Source organism: Phalaenopsis equestris, unplaced genomic scaffold, assembly GCF_001263595.1.
Source record: "Phalaenopsis equestris unplaced genomic scaffold, ASM126359v1 Scaffold000359, whole genome shotgun sequence".
Lineage (NCBI taxonomy): Eukaryota > Viridiplantae > Streptophyta > Magnoliopsida > Asparagales > Orchidaceae > Phalaenopsis > Phalaenopsis equestris.
In genome coordinates this window covers 280,652-301,909 of record NW_018164801.1, presented here as the reverse complement: position 1 = coordinate 301,909, position 21,258 = coordinate 280,652, and the positions used below count along the sequence as shown (strand labels likewise).

The following is a 21,258-nucleotide window of genomic DNA, read 5'->3' as shown; positions in this document are numbered from 1 at the left end:
CAATTATTAATTGAAAAGCTCTTCTAGTTGCAACAGTGTAACAATTATTAATTAAAAAACTAAAAGTGAAATATCATATATTAGAGGGTGTTGGAACGACGCAGAAACCTTTTTCTCTATAAGCTTATATTAGTTGGAGAAAGACAAGCTAAACTAACCAACCATGATTTCATTTATTCGAATATAATTAGAATATATATATTATGTCAGTCATGACCTGTTGGTAGAGTAGCCTCTTTGAATGTCGTAAGTCCCCTCAGGAGGTCTCATCAGGTCACAGATTCAAATCTCCCTCTGGGGTCACCGGTTTTAATGAGCCGGTCCTCGAATAGTTAGGCACATGAGGGTAATTGGGGACTTATATAATAGCCTCTCTCATATATATATATATATAACATGTCACTCAATTCTTATGCATTTAAATTATATATAAACTCAAATGTGATGAAAGTAGCAGGGACTTTTATCGCTGCAATAACCTATATAAAGTGCTTCGAAGACTCTTTTTATTATTGAAAATACTTCATCTCAAAAGTGAGGGCTACTATTATGAAAGGTTTATTTATTATTATTATTTTTATTTATAAAACTAATATTATTTTTTTTAACAATTAATATCAATAAATTTCAAAGAGCACAAGGTATTAGTAAATTCTTTGTGATATGATCGTGCATATCACAGTTACAATACATAAATATAAATGAAATTTTAATCCATTTTTTCTCTTGAATTATAATTTTATGTTCTCTTTTTATTATATATATATATTTATGAAGATATAAACTTTCTACATAATATTTATTAGTTAAATAATTATTTATTTTGAGTTGAAGCTGCTCAAACACAATCGAAGAAATGTTTGTTCATGTTCGGCTAGTTATAATTAATCGAGCTTAGTAATTTGTACGTGCTCAACTCACTTGCTTAAGTAACGATTCAAACACAAGTAATTTAACGGGCCGAACATGAGTTGTTTGTGAACAATGAACATTTTTTACACCCACGGAATTGCCATTATAGAATTTGGAAAGTAGATTTAGGGAAAAAAATTACTTATCAAGTTTCTTTTTTAAATAAATAAATTTCTATAACACGTAACGAAAAAAAAAAAAAAAAAAAAAAACTCAAGAATGGGTATTGTTGAGCCGAATTTTAGAAGATTTGTTAAAAATGGTATTGGGTTATGAAATTGGGTACATTTCAATTTGAACTATAAGTGTAAACATCAAATTTTGGGCATTAGATCTGTAAATAAATAAGAATTACGTAGTATGTGTGTAAATTTGTCAAATTAAACGATGAGAACCTCTCATAATTCAAAATACAAATCATATTGTCAAGCAAACCCATAAAATAATCAAAGGAAATCTTCTCAACCGTCTGATCAAAGTGGTTCATATTCCTACGTTAATTACACTCATAACTTTATAAATGGAACCCCACTTCTCTGATGAAGAGGGATGAGAGCTTGAAACATCAGAAGAGAGCTTGAAGCATTAAAAAAAAGCTAAAATCTCAAAGTGGTTCATATTCCTACGTTAATTACACTCAGAACTTTATAAATGGAGCCCCACTTCTCTGATGAAGAGGAATGAGAGCTTGAAACATCAGAAGAGAGATTGAAGCATTAAGAAAAAGCTAAAATGCAGCTTCACATTTGCCGTCATTGACCACCGGCCCCCCATCTGTCGGTTGCTGCAGATCGCTATCGGCTGCTGCCCATTCATTGCAATAAGTTCATCCGACCATGCAGATCGCTATCGGTCACTGCTCGTTTCTTGCATTAGATATGTAAATAAACAAGAATTGTGTGGAGTGTATGTAAATTTCACAAATCAAAGGTGGAAACCTCTCATAATTCAAAATACAAACCATATCATCAAGCAAAACCATAAAATAATCAGATTTCCTCAAGAGAAGCATTCCTACTCTCAAGGTTATCCTTCTCCATTCACCAAGATATGCCAATCTCAAAATCTATGTAACAGAGAATCAGATACAATTCTCTGCAAATGGTTTTTCTCTTCAAAATCAAATCCTTATGCATTTATAACCATATAAATACGCAATCACAACATTATAAATCTCATTATAAAATCAAACCAACCATGTCTGACCGATCCGGCCGCAAGAAGCAGCCATTTCGCTTCTGGTTTCCTCCATGGAGAAGCTCAACCCAAGCTCCAAAACAACTTAAACCTCCTCCCATTCCCCCCCAATTGCCACCACCTTCTCCGCCTTCCCCACCGCAACACGATGATGCTCGAACACATCTGCCGCCGCCGCCATTGCCATCTCCATCACCTCCGCCGTCGCCACGGAGCATTCCTTCCTCCTCAAGTCCGGAAAGAAGGGAACTGCTTCCACAAGCTGAAACACCAAGAGCTCAAGTTGATTCAGAGGAAGAGAAAACCAGAACAGAATATGAATCAGAACGAGTTACAGAAACTGAAACTAGTAGCGTTGAGCCAACCTCGGCTCAGTTAACTGAGGAGATGAAACCGGGGGTGAATTTGGAGGCTCGGAAAGATTCTGAAGCTCGGATAGAAACGATTCAAGAAGAAAAACCTGAACTTGATTCAGAAACTCAACAGCTTCAGCAGCAGGAGGAGATTAGTCCTACTGAAACTAAACAATTAACTGAAGAATTTCAGTCCAAAGAAGCAGCAGCAGCCGAGGAGGAAGTCGGTGAAGAGACGAAGCAGGCAAGCGAGCCCAAAATCTCAATCAAAGTATCTGATTTAATTTCACCAGTTAGAACTACAGAACAAGAAACACCTGAAGAATCTAAAAATGGCGCTTTTAAAGAATCAATAAGACAGAAATCCGCCATGAAAGAAAGAAGGATTACCATTTCCACCAAGCCACGCGTTTCTTCTCATGAGCAGAAAGAACTTAAAGATGGACTCTCTAGACTAGTTCAGGAACATCAAAATAAGTTGGGAAATGAACACGGTGTGAATATTATAACATTAGCTAGCGAAAACCAGGGGGCAGTCATGTTCATAGGCCATGAAACTCATCCGGGGAAGAAGGTAGGGAAGAGCAATGAAACAAAGGAAGATAATTTCCATAAGATGAAAGGAAATCAGTCCATTATTGCTAGTATAAACAGTAATGTGCAGGGCATAAACAGCTCAATCATGGATGAAACTAAATACAGAGAGAGAAACCCAGGAGTTCATATGACTATCTCTACCAAGCCAACTGCGCCAGTGAGCTTCAGAGAGAAAGCAGAATTAAAAAAGGCAGCTTCCAGCATTTCTGCACCGCAGAAGCTAACTTATGAGCCCAACATCAGAAGGCGATGCCTCAGAGCTCTCTTTATGGAGTCGAGTGAAGAAGACGAGAAGAATTTTCAGAAGACCCGACGCCATGGCTGCCGGTTCTCTTGTGATGATAAAAGGCAAGGTAAAGTAGAAGACAGTGGAGCTTCAAGAAAGATATGAGCTTGCTGTTCCTGAAGATTCAAAAGCTCAAGCTTTGCTGATTTGAACTATGTAAATTTGTCTTAACTTGAAAAATCAGTATTATCTGTAATCATGGAGTCGCCATTAGAGAAGTTCTTGGATGAATTTGGCTGTTATTAAAGAGATAGGAGTGAAGACAGTAAATATTAATTGTCTTAAACTTCTACAAACTTGTTAGTATAATGCTAAATTTAATGAAATTTAAAGATGATTTGATTATGCATCAAATATATTAAACAACATCCCAAAAGATAATTCAGCATGAAGTAAATAATTCATAGTCTATAGAAGTTGAATCAAATAAGATTTTCGGAGCATTTAGAAGAATATTGAAGTATTTGATTTTAATAAAAATACATGAAAGTAATGAATCCTGTGAGGAGATTTTCAAGCAATCTAATTTTTCATTTTGAAAAATGTGTTTAGATTAGATGCAGATTTACTTTTTAAGGTTTTAAATTTTAACAACCTTGAACTTTCATTTCAACAAAACTCTTAAATGAACCGAGCACGCTCGTTAGCCGGATCGACTTGCTTATCACTGATCATTTCGATGTATATTCCAATGAGTTGCCTTTGCATCTTCCTCATCCTCCGGCCACCAATAACTTCCCTGATGAGCTCTCAAAAATTGAATCTTTAGTTTGAGCTCACGAGTTGGCTGCTACCACGACAAGTCAAGCTCAAGCTCAAAATTTGAGAGACGAGCCGACTTTAAATTTGGCATGACTTTTAACCCAAATCGACTCGTTTACCCCCCTAATCCCGTAACGATGAGATGACAATCAATCTCTCAACAAGCAACATTGTTGCAACGAACTCTCTCTCTCTCTCTCTCTCTCTCTCTCTCTCTCTTCTTTTTTCTCGATAAGCTAACCGCACAAATTCATTACCTTAATATTCTTTATTTAATATCAAACCAATGTGCGTACTCATTGAAGCAGGCACATAAAATGATCGACTTCATGTTTAAAATTTTTTAGGGGCATTTGCATACATACCAGCCCATTCTTATGTATTTACATATGTAACATCTAAATTTTACTTTTTACATTTATACCATTCAAATCATTATATCACATAAAAAATATCACCATCTTAATTTTAAAAGAATGAAATACATATTTTCATGCTAGGTAAGGTGTTATGTAAGAATATTGAAGCTTAGATGTTTGACATATAAATACATAAGAATTTAGTGATATGTATGAAAAATCTTACATTTTTTTAATTAATAAATAAAGTACTTTCTTGGCTTATAAATGTAATGTTAAAGATTGGAGATGTTTAGGTGTGTACTTTCTTGGCTTATAAATGTAATGTTAAAGATTTGAGATGTTTAGGTGTTAGATATGTATATAAATAAAAATTGTGTGGTATAAATGTAAAATGCCCAAAAATAATTCTTCCTCCGCAGCAGTCCAAACACCCACAAAGCTTCAAGGCAACGGCTACCTACCGTTGTTCTCCCTCTTTAAAACTTCAAAAACACAGCCAATAACTCATAAAACAAATGTCCACCAACCTCCCCCACCATTGCCTTCCAGCTCTCACTGCCAAGGCCCGCTCCATCTCCTTTCTCCCTTTCCTCCCTTCTTCTCCCCCCTTAAATACTCCCCTCCCCTCTCCTTCACCCTTCAATCCATCATCCCTTCCCAACCAGAAGAGAGAGAGTGTGTGTGAGAGAGAACAATAAAAGAGTTGAGAAAAGATGAACAGGAAAAAAACCCTTATTTTCAAGAGAGCATGGGACAACATATGTCTCTCCATCATCCTCTTGAGAAGAAAGAGAAAACAGAATAATCAGAAGCAACTCTCGAAGAAAAACCGGCCATTGACGCTCCTTCACCACTACAACTACACCTTCATTAGTGAATACCAGTTCTCCTTCTCCCCCTCCAGCACTCCCAATTTCCATCACCTTCATCGTCTCTTCAAGAAGAAGACAAACCGCATCTTATCATTTCTCCTGTGTGGCAGTAGCTCAACTGATGCCGATCGAATCACCGAAGATGAGAATGGAATGCTCGGAAATGCAATGCTCCTGTATGGTGAAACAGCTGCAGGTGATGACAGATCACGCAGAGCTCACAGTGAGGTTCTGCCTATTGATGCCAGTGAAGATGAGTTTAAGGTGCAGGGATTTGATGAAACAGAGCTGAGTGATGAAGATGATGAATCAGTAGATGGAAGAGCAGATAGGTTTATTGAGAAGTTTCATGAGGAGATGAGAATTCAGAGACAGGAATCAATCAAGCTTTATAGAGATATGCTCATTAAGAGTTGAATTCAGCTGCTTTTTTCTTATCCATTTTTGGTATTTCCCCTACATAAGAGTAGTTTTCGTTTTTGTTTTTAGTTAGCCTCTGAAGTGATTTTCTTATCTTTATCTAATTTTTCATTTTAAGTTGCCGTTTTTGTTGAATCTATTTGCCTTGTTTCACTGATTCATGACATACTTATCTGATATTCATATTGCACAGAAGTCATTCCAAGAAATAACAAATTCTATTACATTTAGAATAGAATTTTTATATTTACATACATAACACTCGAGTGTTACAATTTTGATGTGATATTAATGATTTCAGTGTTACAACAGTAAATATCTAGATGTGAGATACATAAATACATTAGAATCGTGTGCTATATGCATGTAAATGCCCCAACTTTTAATAAGAAATCGCAGATGAAAAGGAAAATTTTCTTCATAGTTTTCCATTGGAACTCAAAATAGTACAAGAAAAACTTCAGATAGATTCAAGGAAGTTAAAACAGTAGAAAAATTTCTGAACAAGAGCTCCCTCCTCTGAAGCAATTCTACACAACAGTTAATCCACAACCAAACAAAATTTTACAGCCAGCAACCACTACTAGTTCTGATGTCTTAAAGTTAGTTTATTACAAGCAAATCCATAAACATTTCATCTACCAACTCCCGAAGTATCACAGTCTCAATGTCGATGGCCGTCGACGATGCTTCAGCATCAAATGTCGTCCACCTCATGTTCGAGGAGCTCAGCTCCTGCTCTGCCAAATCGTCCAAAACCTTACCACTCAACTCCACCAACCTTTCTATCTCCCCATTAATCTCTTTCAACAGCTGCTCTTTATTTAATAGAACAGGCAATTTCAACGAGAACTTATACCCAGACATGCAGAATTGGTTAAATCTTAAAACCAAGCTCTCAATTAAGAACTCAAATAGAAAATCATTGATATGATTATAGCCATTGGGTTCTGATAAGCTTAACCTCGACTTCATCCTCATAAAGAAAGCATCTGAGATTGAAGCAAAAATGTCATAAAGAAAGAAGTCGACAGAAGGCTGCAGCTTACTTTCCGAATCGAAGAAGAGGATGCTCTTGAGAAGAAATTTCGTCTTCGAGACGGCTTGATTAGAAAAGCCGAATTTTGTTCCGAGAACTCCAACGTAAATGTCGCTTTGAACGCTGTTCATAATCTTTTCATTATCAGATCCGCTAAATTCCACTGAGTTGGCGGAGTCCAGAAGATCGGACTCCAGTTCAAGTGAATCTTTTTTATTGCATTTGTGTGAGGGGTCTTTGAGTGTTTTGCTCTCTACAAATGTGTGGAAGAAATAAGAACTAGTGATGATTAGTTTGAAGATTGCATTGTTGTTTAAGTAGCATTACATAAAAATGATGTTGGAGATTTACAAATATACCACTCGATTCTTTTGTATTTACATGTCTAACACCAAAACTTCAATTTGTACATACATGTCATCTTGCCTATGCATGAAAACGTTCATTTTACCTTATATAAATGTTAAAATGATAGCATTTTTTTATGTGATATAAGAGATTAGGGCGTTATAAACGTAAAAAAGTTAAGTTTAGTTGATAGACATGTAAATACATATGAATCTGGTGGTTTCTACATAAATGGTCGAAAACTTTTCATGGTTCCTTTAATGTAATCTTTTTCTTCTTTTGAATTACTTGAAAAATACCTTTCATGTCAAAGCTTCCATTGATGCTACCAACTGAGCAACTCTCACTAGAGAATGCTGCGTCGAATATTGATGTTGGGCTAGGATGATTGTTGTCGCTAACTATAAATGCGGCATTGAACGGATTTGCTCGGATCTGTGAAAAAGATAAAGCTAACATTAGTAATGAATAAGTAAAAATCAAAGACCGGTAAGTCATGTTGATTTTGGGGTGAGCTTTAAGGATTCTCATTTTTCATTTGCCCAAATTTAAGTGTTTTATGGAAAGCTAAAACTCTGCGCAGAACATTTTGCAATACTTCAATCCATATCAATCATTAGACCATAAAATCACACCAAACAACCTACGAGAGTGCAGGTCTAGAAGACATAATTTTGACAAAGTGTTACAACTAACGCACAACCGGTTAGGATAAATGGGCCGATTACAATCCCCCGCCGGCCCACAGAAGAGCCAGCCTTTGTCAGGGGAAGAAGGTGAAGGACCCGGGCGAGGCGCATAAGAAGGAAAGAAGGGTGAGGTCGACTCAGTCCATAGTCACGTATTCAAGGAGGAATTGAGGGGAGTTTAGAAGAAAAGTTTTCAAATGTTGTTGGAGGATTCAATTAAGGGGGAACCTAGAGTTTGTTTTATTTTTCATGCATGTTTTGTTGTGGTTGTTGCTTTGTTACTGCTTGCTGTGTTCCTAGTGATATCTAGGGTTTGGGAGAGACGATCTACCTCTTGAATAGTAGATCAGCCTTGTATATTGTTTGTTATCTTTTGATTGTTGTAAGATAGGTCCTTATTTGTGTTTTTTCCATCTATCTATTGCGATTTCGATGTGATTTGTTCGCTGATTTTGGTGCTGAAACATATTAAATTGGTATCAGAGCATAGATCTTGATGGGATAGCAGCAAAGAAAGTTGATGTGCTAGAAGGCGATATAGGGCAAATCAAATCTGGAATAGAAGAGATGTCCGCCAGTATAAAGTATTGCAAAATGTTCTAGACATACGAGACGGCAGGTCTAGAAGATATAATTTTGACGAAGTGTTACGCCTAATGCGCAGTCGCGGTTAGGATAGACCGACCGATTAAAATCCCTCGCCGACCCACAGATGAACCAGCCTTTGTCGCGGGAAGAAGGGGAGGGACCCGGGCGAGGCGTATAAGAAGGAAAGAAGAGGATGAGGTCGACTAGGGCCATAGTCACATATTCAAGAAGGAACTGAGGGGAGTTTAGAAGAAAAGTTTTCAAATGTTGTTGGAGGATTCTATTAAGGAGGAACCTAGGGTTTGTTTATTTTTCAGGCATGTTTTGTTGTGGCTGTTGTTTTGTTATTGCTTGCGGAGTTCCTAGTGATATCTAGGAGAGACGATCTACCTCTCGAATAGTAGATTAGTCTTGTATATTGTTTGTTTTCTTTTGATTGTTGTAAGATGGGTGCTTAATTGTGTTCTTTCCATCTATCTATTGTGATTTCGACGCGATTTGTTCGCTGATTTTGGTGCCAAAGCATATCAAATTAGTATCAGAGCATAGATCTTGAAGGGATCGCAGTAAAGAAAATTGATGTGCTAGAAGGCGATATAAGTCAAATAAAATCTAGAATGGAAGAGATGTATGCCAGTATAGAGTATTGCTAAATGTTATAAACCTACGAGACTGCAGGTCTAGAAGACATAATTTTGACAAAGTGCTACGCCTAATGCACAGCCGGTTAGGATAGACCGGCCGATTACAATCCCCCGCCAGCCCACAGATGAGCCGACCTTTGTCACAGGAAGAAGGGGAGGGACCCGAGCGAGGCACATAAGAAGGAAAGAAGGGGGTGAGGTCGACTAGGGCCATAGACACATATTCAAGGAGGAATTGAGGGGAGGGTTTGGGAGAGACAGTCTACCTCTCGAATAGTAGATCAGCCTTGTATATTATTTGTTTTCTTTTGATAATTGTAAGATGGGTTCTTATTTGTGTTCTTTCCATATTTCTATTACGATTTCAACGTGATTTGTTCGTTGATTTTGGTGTCGAAGCTTATCAAATTGGTATCAGAACATAAATCTTGATAGGATGGCAGTAAAGAAAGTTGATATGCTATAAAACGATATAGGGCAAATCAAATCTAGAATGGAAGAGATGTTCGCCAGTATAGAGGATAGGTTTTCTTCCATTGAAAGACGAATGGGTGCTGGATTTGAAAGCATAAGAGAAATGCGGGAGATGATGAAAAAGATTATGGACATGCAAGCCAAGGCCGTGCCAATCGCTCCAGTTGCCAATTCTAACCAAGGGTTGATTAAGGAATTCTTGGCTAGGTCAAAAAAGAAAGAAGATCGAGTGAGAAGACAATGAAAAAAACCTCATCTACATACTAAGACTCCAAGAGGAGGGAGAATTGAGAATTTCGATGGAGGAGGATGAGCCAAAACTTGGGGGAGGGACGGTGTAAGGGGCACAGAAAAGCACGATAGAGGAAGGAGGAATTTGGGAGTATGATATGTCTATGACTAAAGGAGGGAGTTCCACCCTAGACACATGGAGGGAAATACCGGATGAAGAGGAGGTTGGGGTGGAGATGCAAAGGTCAGAAAACTAGATATGTCAGTCCTCAAAGGAGATGATGCACATGGATGAGTTTACCGGGTGGAGCGATACATTGCGATCAAAGGGTTGACTGAGGTAGAGAAACTCATGGCAGTGGGATTATGCTTAGAGGGGAAGGCTTTAGCATGGTTCTAGTGAATGGAAGCAGGGTATCTGATACACTTATGGGAGGAGTCTAAGGATTGTTTGTTGAAACATTTCTGAGTCATTCGGGAAGAAGACCTACACGGGCAACTCTATGCTTTGACCCAGGAGGAGACAGTTATAGAGTACCAAGAGATGTTCGATCTCTTGTCAGGGAGGTTGAGGGGGATTTCTACAACAGACTTTGAAGGAAACTTCTTGAAAAGCCTGAAGAACGACATACGAGTGACCATCCGCCCCTTGAGGCCACGTGGATTGAGAGAAATAATAGAGCTCAATCAGATGATGAAGAATAAGAAAAAAGTGAAAAAGATCAGCAAAGGCGACAACACTGGGGATTTCTAAAATAGCACCGTAACAACCACGAAACCGAGGACTCAAACGGTGTCATTTCAGAAAGAGTCAGGATGAAGCCAGCGGATGTGCATAAGACAACATTCAGGACACAAGAAGGATATTATGAGTTCTTAGTGATGTTGTTTGGCCTCAACAATGCCACGACAACATTTCAGTCCCTCATAAATAGGGTTTTTCAACCTTATCTTCGGAAATTTGTCCTGGTTTTCTTTCATGATATCATGATTTACAGTCGTAAAGAGACAGAGCATGTGGGCGCCTGAAGACAGTCCTAGATATGATGAGAGAACGTTAGTTGTATGCTAACTTCAAGAAATGCTCTTTTGCTTAGTTATAGGTGGAGTTTCTAAGACCTGCAATGATTAAGACGGGGGTAGCAGTGGATCAGTCCAAGATAAAGGTTATGGTTAATTTACCCTGACCGAGGAATTTGAAAGAATTCAAAGGATTCTTAGGACTCGCATGTACTGTCGGATGTTCATGAGAGGATATAACACGATAGCATGGTCATTGATGGAGCATTTGAAGAAAGACAATTTCAATTAGGGCGAAGCAACAACACGGGCATTTGAACATCTGAAGAGGATCATGACTAGCGTATCGGTATTAGCGCATCCAGATTTCAGTAAATCATTTATGGTGTAGACGAATGCGTAAGGATACGGATTGGGAGCAGTGCTCGTGGAGGATCAGCAGTCGATTACCTTCTTCAGCCAGGTGCTTACAGCCAAAGCGAGACTAAAGTCAGTAAATGAACCAGAATTGATGGTGATTGTCTTGCCCATTTAGAAGTAATGATCCTACCTATTGGGACAACATTCTTGGTTAAAACAGATCAGAGGAGTTTAAGGTATCTTTTGGAGCAATGGATGGTGACTGGGGAGCATCAAAGATGGCTACCAAAGCTAATGGGGCATCATTTTGAGAGTCAGTACCAGTCAGGATTGGAGAACAATGTAGCTGACTAATATGCCCAGCAGCAGCGCCAAAATCTCGATATGCCCTAATTCTAAGTGCAGGGGTCTCACGCAGGTATATGTGTCGTATCAGAAATATTGGATTATAAGTTTGGAATATCAATCCCACAGAGAGTGTGGCAATTAAACTTAAAAGAAGTTCTAGTCTACTAAGTTAAGTTCTTAGCCTGGAATTGGAATTAAATTAAGGTTCTACACACTATTCCTACTGAATTACAATCTACGAAAAGGGTTAACCCCTACCGAAATCTTACTTATCCTAATTGTTTTGGTGATTATCAGGTTATAAAGCTACCTTCCTTTACAATGGTTTAAGTGGTAATGTAAATGTAAAGTGGCAATTGTGAATGTGATTAGTGACAATAGAATCAACACTCTTCTTTACCCTCTCCTGAGTGCATAAAGAAGTTTGGTTAAATTGGTTTTAATTCCTTAAACCTCAACTTGAACCCATCAAAAATTATATCTCTAATACTTGCATCTCTTTATAAAGATATCTCTAATACTTGCATCACACTCTATAGATCAATGTGAATAACCTAGTTGTTCTACCATAGCTCTCCCAAGTCATTACGGATAACAACACATACTAATCACCTGACTAGAATAAAAAGTAAATGAAATTCAAAATAATATTTATCACATTCAAGATTAAAAACCAATTTTTAAATCACTTTCCATTCCTACATAACCTACTTAACCATCACAAGAAAAAAAGTAAAAAGGCTACTCAGAAAGCATTGAGAAAAGACCACAAAACATCTTTGAAAATAAGTAAATCCACTATAGAATTGTGTTTACTGAAATACAAATATAATAGTATACAATACTTAGCTTTCCCCTCTCTTCAAAGGGCTAAGAATGCTTCCCCCAAGGATCTCCAAATCTCATTGCTGCTTTCCTCAAACCTTCCTCACTTTACACATGAAAATCTCTCCAAAACCCTCACAAAATGCTCTCTAATCTATCCTACAGCAAAGCGCTGACTAAGGACTACGACTAGCAGGCAAAAAGACTCCCTTTCCTTCTCCAAATGACCCCTATATTAGGCTGCACAACTCCCCACATCATGTTGACGAATTTTTGAAATTGCCCAGACATTTTCTGACGCCTAGGCTCCAATGGGCTGGCGCCAAGCTCTCTATCTGCTAGTTTGGATAGTGGCACCTAGGCACCCAAAAATCTGGCATCTTGGCGCCACCTGGCTGGCGCTTAAGCGTCAGTTTCTTTGTCTCCCAGGATGGGATTGACGCCTAAGCTTATTCTTCCCTTCATTCATTCTCCCGACATCTCCTTTCCTCTTCCCCAATTCTTCATTTCCTCTTACGATTGCATAACTCTTTGATTTCTCTCTGCTCTCTTCGTTTCTTCACCCCATGTAATTGAATTGAGCTATTACAATGTCCTAGATTTGGAGGCCTTGAGACAGAAGAGCGAAGGTTGAGGAGCTGAGGAAAATAAGATTTGAATTACTACAGAATTTGAACAGTCATCCAGGATATGCATTGAGGAGACAGCAGCGGCTCCATCAGGGGCAATTCATGTTGCCCAAGTCGTCGAAGTATATTTTCAGATTATTAAAAGGGTTTCATGGCAGTGTGATCAGGGGACATTCAGGGATGCAGAAGACCTACAATCGTATGGAAACAAAGCTTTATTGAGTAGGGATGCGATTCATGCTACCCAAGATGTGGAGCACATTGTGGTAAAATGTGATGTGTACCAGTGGCACAAGTACTTGATCGCAGCATCAGAGGGGTTACTACAACCATTAGCATTATTGGAGAAAGCTTGGGAGGAAGTGACGATGAAGTTTATCGAGGGGTTACCACGGTCAGAAGAGTTCGCGGTGATTATGAATCGCTTAAGTATGCACATTTCATTCTATTACAACATCCCTACACTGCAATCTCAGTTGCAGCAGTGTTTATCCGGTAAGTAGCCAGTTTGGACGGGGTACCGAAATCAATTGTATAGAATAGGGACGAGGTGTTCCTCAACCACTTCTGAAAGAGCTATTTAAGTTGTAAGGGACGGGCCTTAAAAGAAGCACTGCATGTCATCCCCAAACCGATGGGCAGAAGGAGGTGGTCAACAGGTGCGTGGAGACATACTTATGTTGTTTTGTATCTGATATACCAAAGTTATGGGCTAAGTGGATTGTATGGGCCGAATATTGGTTCGTACCACACTGCAACGTAGACAACCTCTTTCAAAATATTGTATGGGCAAGATCCACCTCACTTGACACATTATGGGGACGACTGATATTTAGCGTTGATCGGTACTTGGAGGAGAGAAACAGGATATTAGCATAGCTTAAAGGGTATCTTCTAAGGGCTTAACAAATCATGATTAGGAAAAGCAGATGAACACAGAAGAGAGGTGTAATTTGAACCAGGGACATGATTTACTTGAAGTTAGGGCCCTACCCATCAACCAAGAGGAGCGAAAAACTTTCACCTAGATAATTTGCTTCTTATGAGGTGATTGCATGCATCGGAGCAGTGGCCTACCGTTTGAGGTTACCATCATCATCCGCACTACACCAGGTCTTCAATGTTTTCCAACTGAGACTAAGCAATTGGAGATCACATACTCACATCTACACTACCGTTGATGCTGATGGAGTACGTTAAGGTGATTATGAAGCCATTAGAGATCAAAGGAGTGCGATGACAAAGGGGAGCGAATGAGGTATTGGTTAAGAAGAAAGAACTGTCGAACTATAAAACAACATGGGAACCTTAAGAGGAGATCCATAAGTAGTTTTCATCTTTCTTTTTGGAGAGGAGTAATGTTACGCCCAGCACGCAGCCGGTCTAAGAGGGATTGGCCGATTGCAATCTCGTTGACCCACAGAAGGGTCGGCCTTTGTCGTGGGAAAAAGGGGAGAGACGTGGCGCGGAGAAAGGAAAAGAAGGGGTCTACTAGGGTCATAATCACATAATCAAGGAGGAGTAATTGAGGGGAGTTTGGAGGGAAGTTTAGAAGGAAAGTTTTTACATGTTGTAGGAGGATTCTACTAAGGGGGAACCTATGGTTTGTTTTATTTTCAAGCATATTTTTTGTGGCTACTATTTTCTTTCTGCTTGTGTTCTTAGCAAATTTTGGGTTGTGGAAGAGACGATCTACCTCTCGAATAATAGACCAGCCCTGTATCGTGTTTGTTTTCCTTTGATTGTTGTATGAGCAGCCCTTATTTGTGTTTTTTCTATCTATCTATTGTGATTTCGTCGTGATTTATTCACTGATTTTGGTGCCGAGACGTATCACAAAGTTCAATAATCAAAATCTGAAAAATAGTACATGACAAATTTTTTTCAATTGTTTGCAAATACAAACAGTTTCCTTCATGTAAAGATAAAAAAATGGTATTTTCCATCTGTTGAATACTGACTAGCATAACTAATAAAGCAAAACCCTTGAAAACAATAGAATATTAAATGTAAAGCTACATGAAGATAATTGCTTGTGGGCACAACTTTATTTCATTTCTCTAAGCCTCCAAATTACTTAATACCGTTAGTGAATTTTATATCAAGTACAGTGAATAATTTTGAATCGAATAAATACTTTGTATGTAGTAGACGATGAGCAGTTATGAGAGAAGGGGAGCACCATTTTCCACTTTTAGAAACACAAATGAAGGAGAATTCAGGGACTCCCAACACAACCGCGAGCAGCGAGCAGCGAACAACAAATTTGTGTCTATCTAAATTCAACTGAATGCACCAATTTAGGGCATCTTATCCTAAACATCCTACATACATTTAAGTCATTTATAACATTGAAAACAAATTAAGCTAATGTATTAGACAATTTCTTATCAGAACACTAGAAACCAAAAAAGAAGATACAATAACCTGAAAATAGAAAAAATAAAAAACTCATTACTTTGCTCCCATAAGGTGACTAATAATATAAAAAAAGAAGAATCATGGAATAATTTTAGGATAGTTTCCTTAACTTCCCCCACACAAATCTCTCCAATTATCCTTGTTTGGCCGCACACCCTTCTTTTTATTGTACATTGCAATTCTACAATTTAGTCCCTCTTAAAAACACACTTGCAAATTTATCCTTCCAAGGCTAATTCTCAAGAAAATTTCTTAGAGCCTTAAGGATCATCATTCTCCATTTACAGTTATTTTCTCCCACACATGATAGATCCTCTTCTCCGGTCCCATGGATACGATATTCTTTTCTTCCTCCGTATGACCAATGGTTGTTAAGCAATTTAGGGTAGTTCAATATCCTTACTTCAATGTAGAACAACACCTAAGATGATACATCTTGTGCTTTTACCATGAAGGGTGGTGATGCGGATGCCATTTTCTTTAAGTTCTTAATAACATTAGTTTCATTTCCATCACTTTAACTATTGTGTGTTACACCATGAATTTCTTAGGTGTGGAAGTTGACTCAAAGCTAGATGCATAATCTCAACTAGAGTAAACATATAAAGAAAATTAAGCTTCACAAAAAAAGAACCATTTGGAACATCATGTAAACTAAAAATCATTCATTATTAAAGCTCCCAAATTGACTAGTGATCCCCATCACCAATATCCATAGTACATATAAGGAAATCAAGCTCACATCCAAAACAATGGCAAACTTTTAATTACAATAAAAACAAATGGAGGAAAATCATTAAATCAAAACATTCCCTTAAACAAAGTATCCACTCTCATAAATTTCAAATTCTCCACTTAATCAATGAGTAGGCTAAAATGTCTAGCAAATCCAAGCAAAAGTGTATTGAAAAATAGGAGAATGTTTTTTAGCATTCCTTAAAGTCCCTTCTTTTATATTTAAAAAGTTCTCTTGGATTTCCAAATAATAAAAATAGAAGCAAACAAAGAGTTTTCCATCAAAAATACTATCAACAAGCAGTAAAAAATATAAGTTCAAAACACATATATCTTATGATTGATGGATTGAGCTAGCAAGGATGAGGGAAAATAATTGAAAAATTCGACCTTCATTTAAGAGGTAATTAAAAAAAAAAACTATGTTAGAAGAAAAAGAAAACTGTAAATAATCAGCAAGGATTCAACATGCCCTTGGGTTATGCTTAAATCAATGCAGAGCCCTCAATGATATTGCAAAGAAATATAAGGTTATCTCCACACTTTTCTCCATCACACAAAAATTCTATGTAAACTAAAATAAAACACAGGAAGTTCCAAACAAGCACTTTTGACGCCAAACAATTCCAAAACTATCAATTAGTACATTCACATTTTGTATTCTTTTATCATCATAAATATTTCATATTGATACAAGTATGCAAAATGATTTTTTTTTTAATTATTTTTATGCAAAACTCATGGCAAAGAAAGACATATACCTAGGATATGTTTCACCAAGGTAACTGTTGCTAAATTAGACGCTGTAGAGATAGAAATGAATATTAAGGCTTCAATTAAGTTTAAGCATAAGATAAAAGTAATTGAGAATGTTGGGGAAAGTTATAAGGACTTCTTTGAGATCAGTATTGTTTTTTTTTTATATTTTGTTCTACTTTTTGCTTTTAAAACAAAAGGAATTAGAATTGATGTGGGATTATATGGCCAATTCAAAACAATAATTGTCCTATGATATCTGAGATGGGAAAAACTATTAATTTTCATATTATGTTGTTAAGAGTAGAAAATTAAAATACTTTAGTTCACAGACTTGATGTGGGATTAGATGGTCAATTCCAATACAAATACCTGTGTAAAAATTTTAGAAGAACCTAAAAACAATTTATGTATTGAAAAGGATATTTAGTGAAGTGGGAAGGTTCAAATGGCTATCAAGAAAGACAAATGAGTTTCAAAAAAGTGGCAAAAACACAATTGAGGGATTATAAAAAAATATATATATAAAAAGGTAAAAATCTAGCAAAAATATAGTAACTAAATAAAAAAACTATACATTTTTCATCAATATAACTTGCTTAATATTAATCGAGTAAAGGAGATAAATGTCTAAAATAATTGAAGTCAAAGAAAAGAGATAGAGACGATGATCAAGATAGATGAAAAAGAAATGAAGATAGAAGATCTTAATTGATTTATTATAATATTAAGCTCTAGTTCTTAAAAACTAACACAATCAACAAAAGCTATTGCAACCACAGTAAACATAATTATGTGTCATATAACATATTGAGTATGACTTCTCATGTTCTAATAGACAATTGAACATAATAATTTAACAAATAGAGCAACACAAAATCATAATTTATATTAAATTGATGTATGTAAGAACATGGAAGAGATAATTAAAAGGCAACAAAATCAATGAAATTAATGGCATAGGAGAGCACTGAAATGTGCAAGCCATTATCAATGAGACATATGGAAAAGTTGAAAGGGTAACTCAAATCAACACGACAGCTCTGACCTGAAACTTCTGGTTAATATCAATTTTTTGAACTCCATTAGCAGTTTAACCGGAAAGTATGGTGAAACTATCAATAAAGTTATCTTTTGGTGTACATACCTCTGACTCCGCAGTATGATGGATGCTTTGAACTACAGGTTCTCCAGCAGTCAGGGCTGAAACTAACTCTTCAAGTATGGAAGCAGTGGATCTTCTAGCAACATCTCTAATTCCCGTCTCAAACTGATCTAGTGAATCGAGCTCCCTGATCTTCTCTTCCAGCAGATTGCTAAGCTCACCTCCTCTCAAACTAAACTTTCCTCTCACAGAAGGTAAGATTTCCTTTTTGGCATTGAATGCCAACATTTTCGGTTCAAAAGTAACATTTTTAGGTTCTTTCCAGAAGCTGCTTCCTTTACAAAAGACAAGGAATTATGCTTCATTGATGAGCTAAAGGTGAAAGGGACAATACCTTCATCTCCACTGCTTAGAGTTTCGACATTAAACCACTTCTGTGGTTCAGACTTTGCACGGTTCCTATTAATAGCTTTTCCATAAATCAATCCAGATTCTTTTCTATTAGTTATGTCTCTCTGATCACTTCTTCGCTTCATGAAACTAGGTTTTGATGCGGTTCCATTATCTGTCTGCAAGTTACTGCTCGATCTTCTTTTACGTGCCAAACTACTTTCCCAAACATTTCCCTCGGAGCTCACTCCGTTGCTACCAGATGTTTTGGAGGCAGATTTCAAGCAAGAAGAAGAATTTAAATTCTTTTTGGCACCTACAAAGTGCTTGGATGGCATGAATTCGTTGGCATCACTATCAATCTGTCTCCTACTGCACAATTTAGATCTGTGAACCATGTTTTCCCTACTCATCGGCAACTCAGCCTTCCTCAAGGTCTTACTTTTAGAAGCAACCTTTGGTGGAAGTTTGCATTTAAGCCGATCACTTCCTATTGGTTGTTTCCTCTCCATTGAATCTCTGGCCTTTCCATGACTATCAAATTTCTCTTGAACAGCAAGCAAGGAGGTTCCATTATGAACCTTGTGATCCTTAACACCGCAGTCTCGAGAAAAAACGCTACCCAAATCAGAAGCAGCAGAAACATTATGGGACACCAATGGTTCCATCACGCCGCACCTCAACTGTGAGAATTCAACTGCTTTACCACAGCTCCTACAAGGCCCAATTACAAAATCATGTTGGGGTTCTTTAGATCTCTTCAACACAACAGTAGATTCAGATCCTAAACTTCCCGATTCTGAAATTCCATTAAAAGAAATGGCACGTCTACTTCTACTTCGAGACTGCAGACCAGGCTCCAAAATCTTAGTTGCAGCTTGCATTAACCGAGCTTGATTGCCCCTTGAAAGCAACCTTGGACTCTTCACAGAGGAAGGTACTTTATGCTGCTGCTTTCTGGAACGAGCAACAACACCTCTGTGGATCAAATCAGGACTAAATTTCACAGCATTGGCTGGGTGCCGCTCCAAGAACCCTCTAGTCTTCTGCAACTTCTGTGGCCTGAAAGAATCAAGCTTCCCCTGTCCTGCAACATCATGACACAAGTCTCGATCAAGCCGAGAGTACTCCCCACTTTCATCCCTGTCATAGTAGCACTCAGAATCTAAAGCTTTCCGAGGCTTTTCATGATCTGTAAGTGGTATCGACTCCAACCCCATAAGCCGGGCCACTAATCCTGGTGCTCGCATGCCATTCCCTGAAATCTCATCGACGTCCACCTTCTTCGCGCTGGGAAAGCCTCCGCGGTTCTCATTAGCGATCTAAACGAGAATGAAACTTCAAAAAAGTTGAAGGAAAAACAGAGTATAATAACCACATTGCCATCCCACAAGTTTCTACCATAAATTTAAAGAAAAAAACACTTACAAGCATCAGCTTCGTCAAGGGTATCTTCTCATCACCGCCGAAATTTTTCGTCGGCCTCTTGGCAGTGCGAACTGAAACAAAAGAAAACAACATAAGCCAGAAGCATGAGAGGAAGCAAAGATCCCTTTTTTGACGAACAAGAAGGCCAAAATACCAGGGGGAAGCAGCTTCTTAGAGAAGAGCTTCTTCTTCGCAAGCCTCCGGTTCCAATCTAAGAGCTGGAAGAAGATACCGGCGCAGCCTCCATGTCGCCGCTGCGGCCGCTTCTCTGTAATGGCCAGGCTCATCGCTCCACCCTATCGAAGCAACAACAATGCCGCCGATCAAAAGAAGGGCAAGCAAGAACAAGAAAATCCCTTGCAGCCCGTTTGTCAACTGTCATAAGCAAGCCGGTAGAGGTAGGGAAGAGAGAGAACAGCAGAGCTGGGGAGAGTACTACACATTATGATGGAAAAACCCTAGCTTGAGGAAAGCAGGGGGTTGTGAAGAAGAAGAACTCCGCCATGATTCCACCTCCTGAGCACTGTTTTTCATTGTAAAGATTTCCTCTTTGGAGTTATAGGATACCGTGAAGAAGCCAAACAAGTAGGGTGGCCGCTTCCCTACTTGTGAACTGTGAATGCACGAGGCAGAGCGAGAGGTGTAGGGGGGAATTGGTAACTGGGATTTGGTTTCGAGAAATCTTCTGTCTTTTGGCCGGAGCATGACCTCTGGGGCATGGTCAACGCATGGGACAAGCAGTGAATTTTTTTCAAATATTTAAATACAAAAAATTCATCACTTTTTGTATTTTACACGAGGGGAAGAACTTTACATGCATACCCCTTAATTTTATTGTATTTACATATTGAGCATTTTAACTTTAATTTTATTATATTTTATGCATAAAAAAATACTTTTTTTAAGTTAAAATAATGATTTTTATAATGTGATATAAAAAATTTAGGCAGTATAAATATTAAAAATAAGCTTTAGATGTTTGAGATGTAAATGACCAAATTTTATATTTTCAAATTTATATTTTTGGAAAATTGTAACTGTATTTTAAAAATATGAAATTTTATTAAAAAAACACAATTAATTTATTTATTATTATTATTATTTTTTAATGTTATCTTAAAATAAATTAAATAATTTTGAAAGTCATATTCACTAAATTGGATATTGATTAAATAGATTATTCCCTTTTTTTATGTTTTAAATATTTTTTTAATATTTATAATAATATATTTTTTTATAAAAACTCAATGCGGAAGAAAATGAAAAATTTTAAATTGGTATCAATCAGGGATTTAGGTGCAAACCACTCTAATTTTTGTATTAATAAATTTACAGTAGAATATTACATTTTTACACTATGTCACAAACTCTAAAATATTATTGATATCAATTTTCTAAAAAATATATAGGAAGATTTACACACACATCACTTAATGTTTATGTATTTAGTTACCTAATATATATGCG

General features: G+C 37.4%; 4 protein-coding genes across 4 annotated transcripts; 2 read left to right on the top strand and 2 right to left on the bottom strand.

The window, feature by feature from the left end:
• The first annotated feature begins 1,750 nt into the window (after positions 1-1,750).
• On the top strand, positions 1,751-3,596 carry LOC110026251 (protein cappuccino-like). The gene has a single exon (XM_020727123.1). The coding sequence runs from the start codon at positions 2,014-2,016 to the stop codon at positions 3,448-3,450; it is 1,437 nt and encodes a 478-aa protein (XP_020582782.1). The 5' UTR covers positions 1,751-2,013; the 3' UTR covers positions 3,451-3,596.
• A 1,509-nt stretch (positions 3,597-5,105) lies between these two features.
• LOC110026270 lies at positions 5,106-5,790 on the top strand. The gene has a single exon (XM_020727152.1). The coding sequence runs from the start codon at positions 5,183-5,185 to the stop codon at positions 5,756-5,758; it is 576 nt and encodes a 191-aa protein (XP_020582811.1). The 5' UTR covers positions 5,106-5,182; the 3' UTR covers positions 5,759-5,790.
• A 397-nt stretch (positions 5,791-6,187) lies between these two features.
• On the bottom strand, positions 6,188-18,285 carry LOC110026232. The gene is made up of 3 exons (XM_020727102.1): positions 18,016-18,285; positions 7,448-7,583; positions 6,188-7,053 (listed from the first exon to the last, which is right to left on the bottom strand). Exons 1-3 carry the CDS (start codon positions 18,259-18,261, stop codon positions 6,365-6,367), a joined length of 1,071 nt encoding a protein of 356 aa, XP_020582761.1. The 5' UTR covers positions 18,262-18,285; the 3' UTR covers positions 6,188-6,364.
• A 5-nt stretch (positions 18,286-18,290) lies between these two features.
• Positions 18,291-20,588, bottom strand: LOC110026208 (the record flags this gene model as incomplete). Its single annotated transcript, XM_020727070.1, has 3 exons — positions 19,946-20,588; positions 19,792-19,862; positions 18,291-19,685 (listed from the first exon to the last, which is right to left on the bottom strand). Coding segments are annotated over exons 1-3 (1,599 nt in total), but the record flags the coding sequence as incomplete, so codon positions are not given.
• Positions 20,589-21,258: the final 670 nt, after the last annotated feature.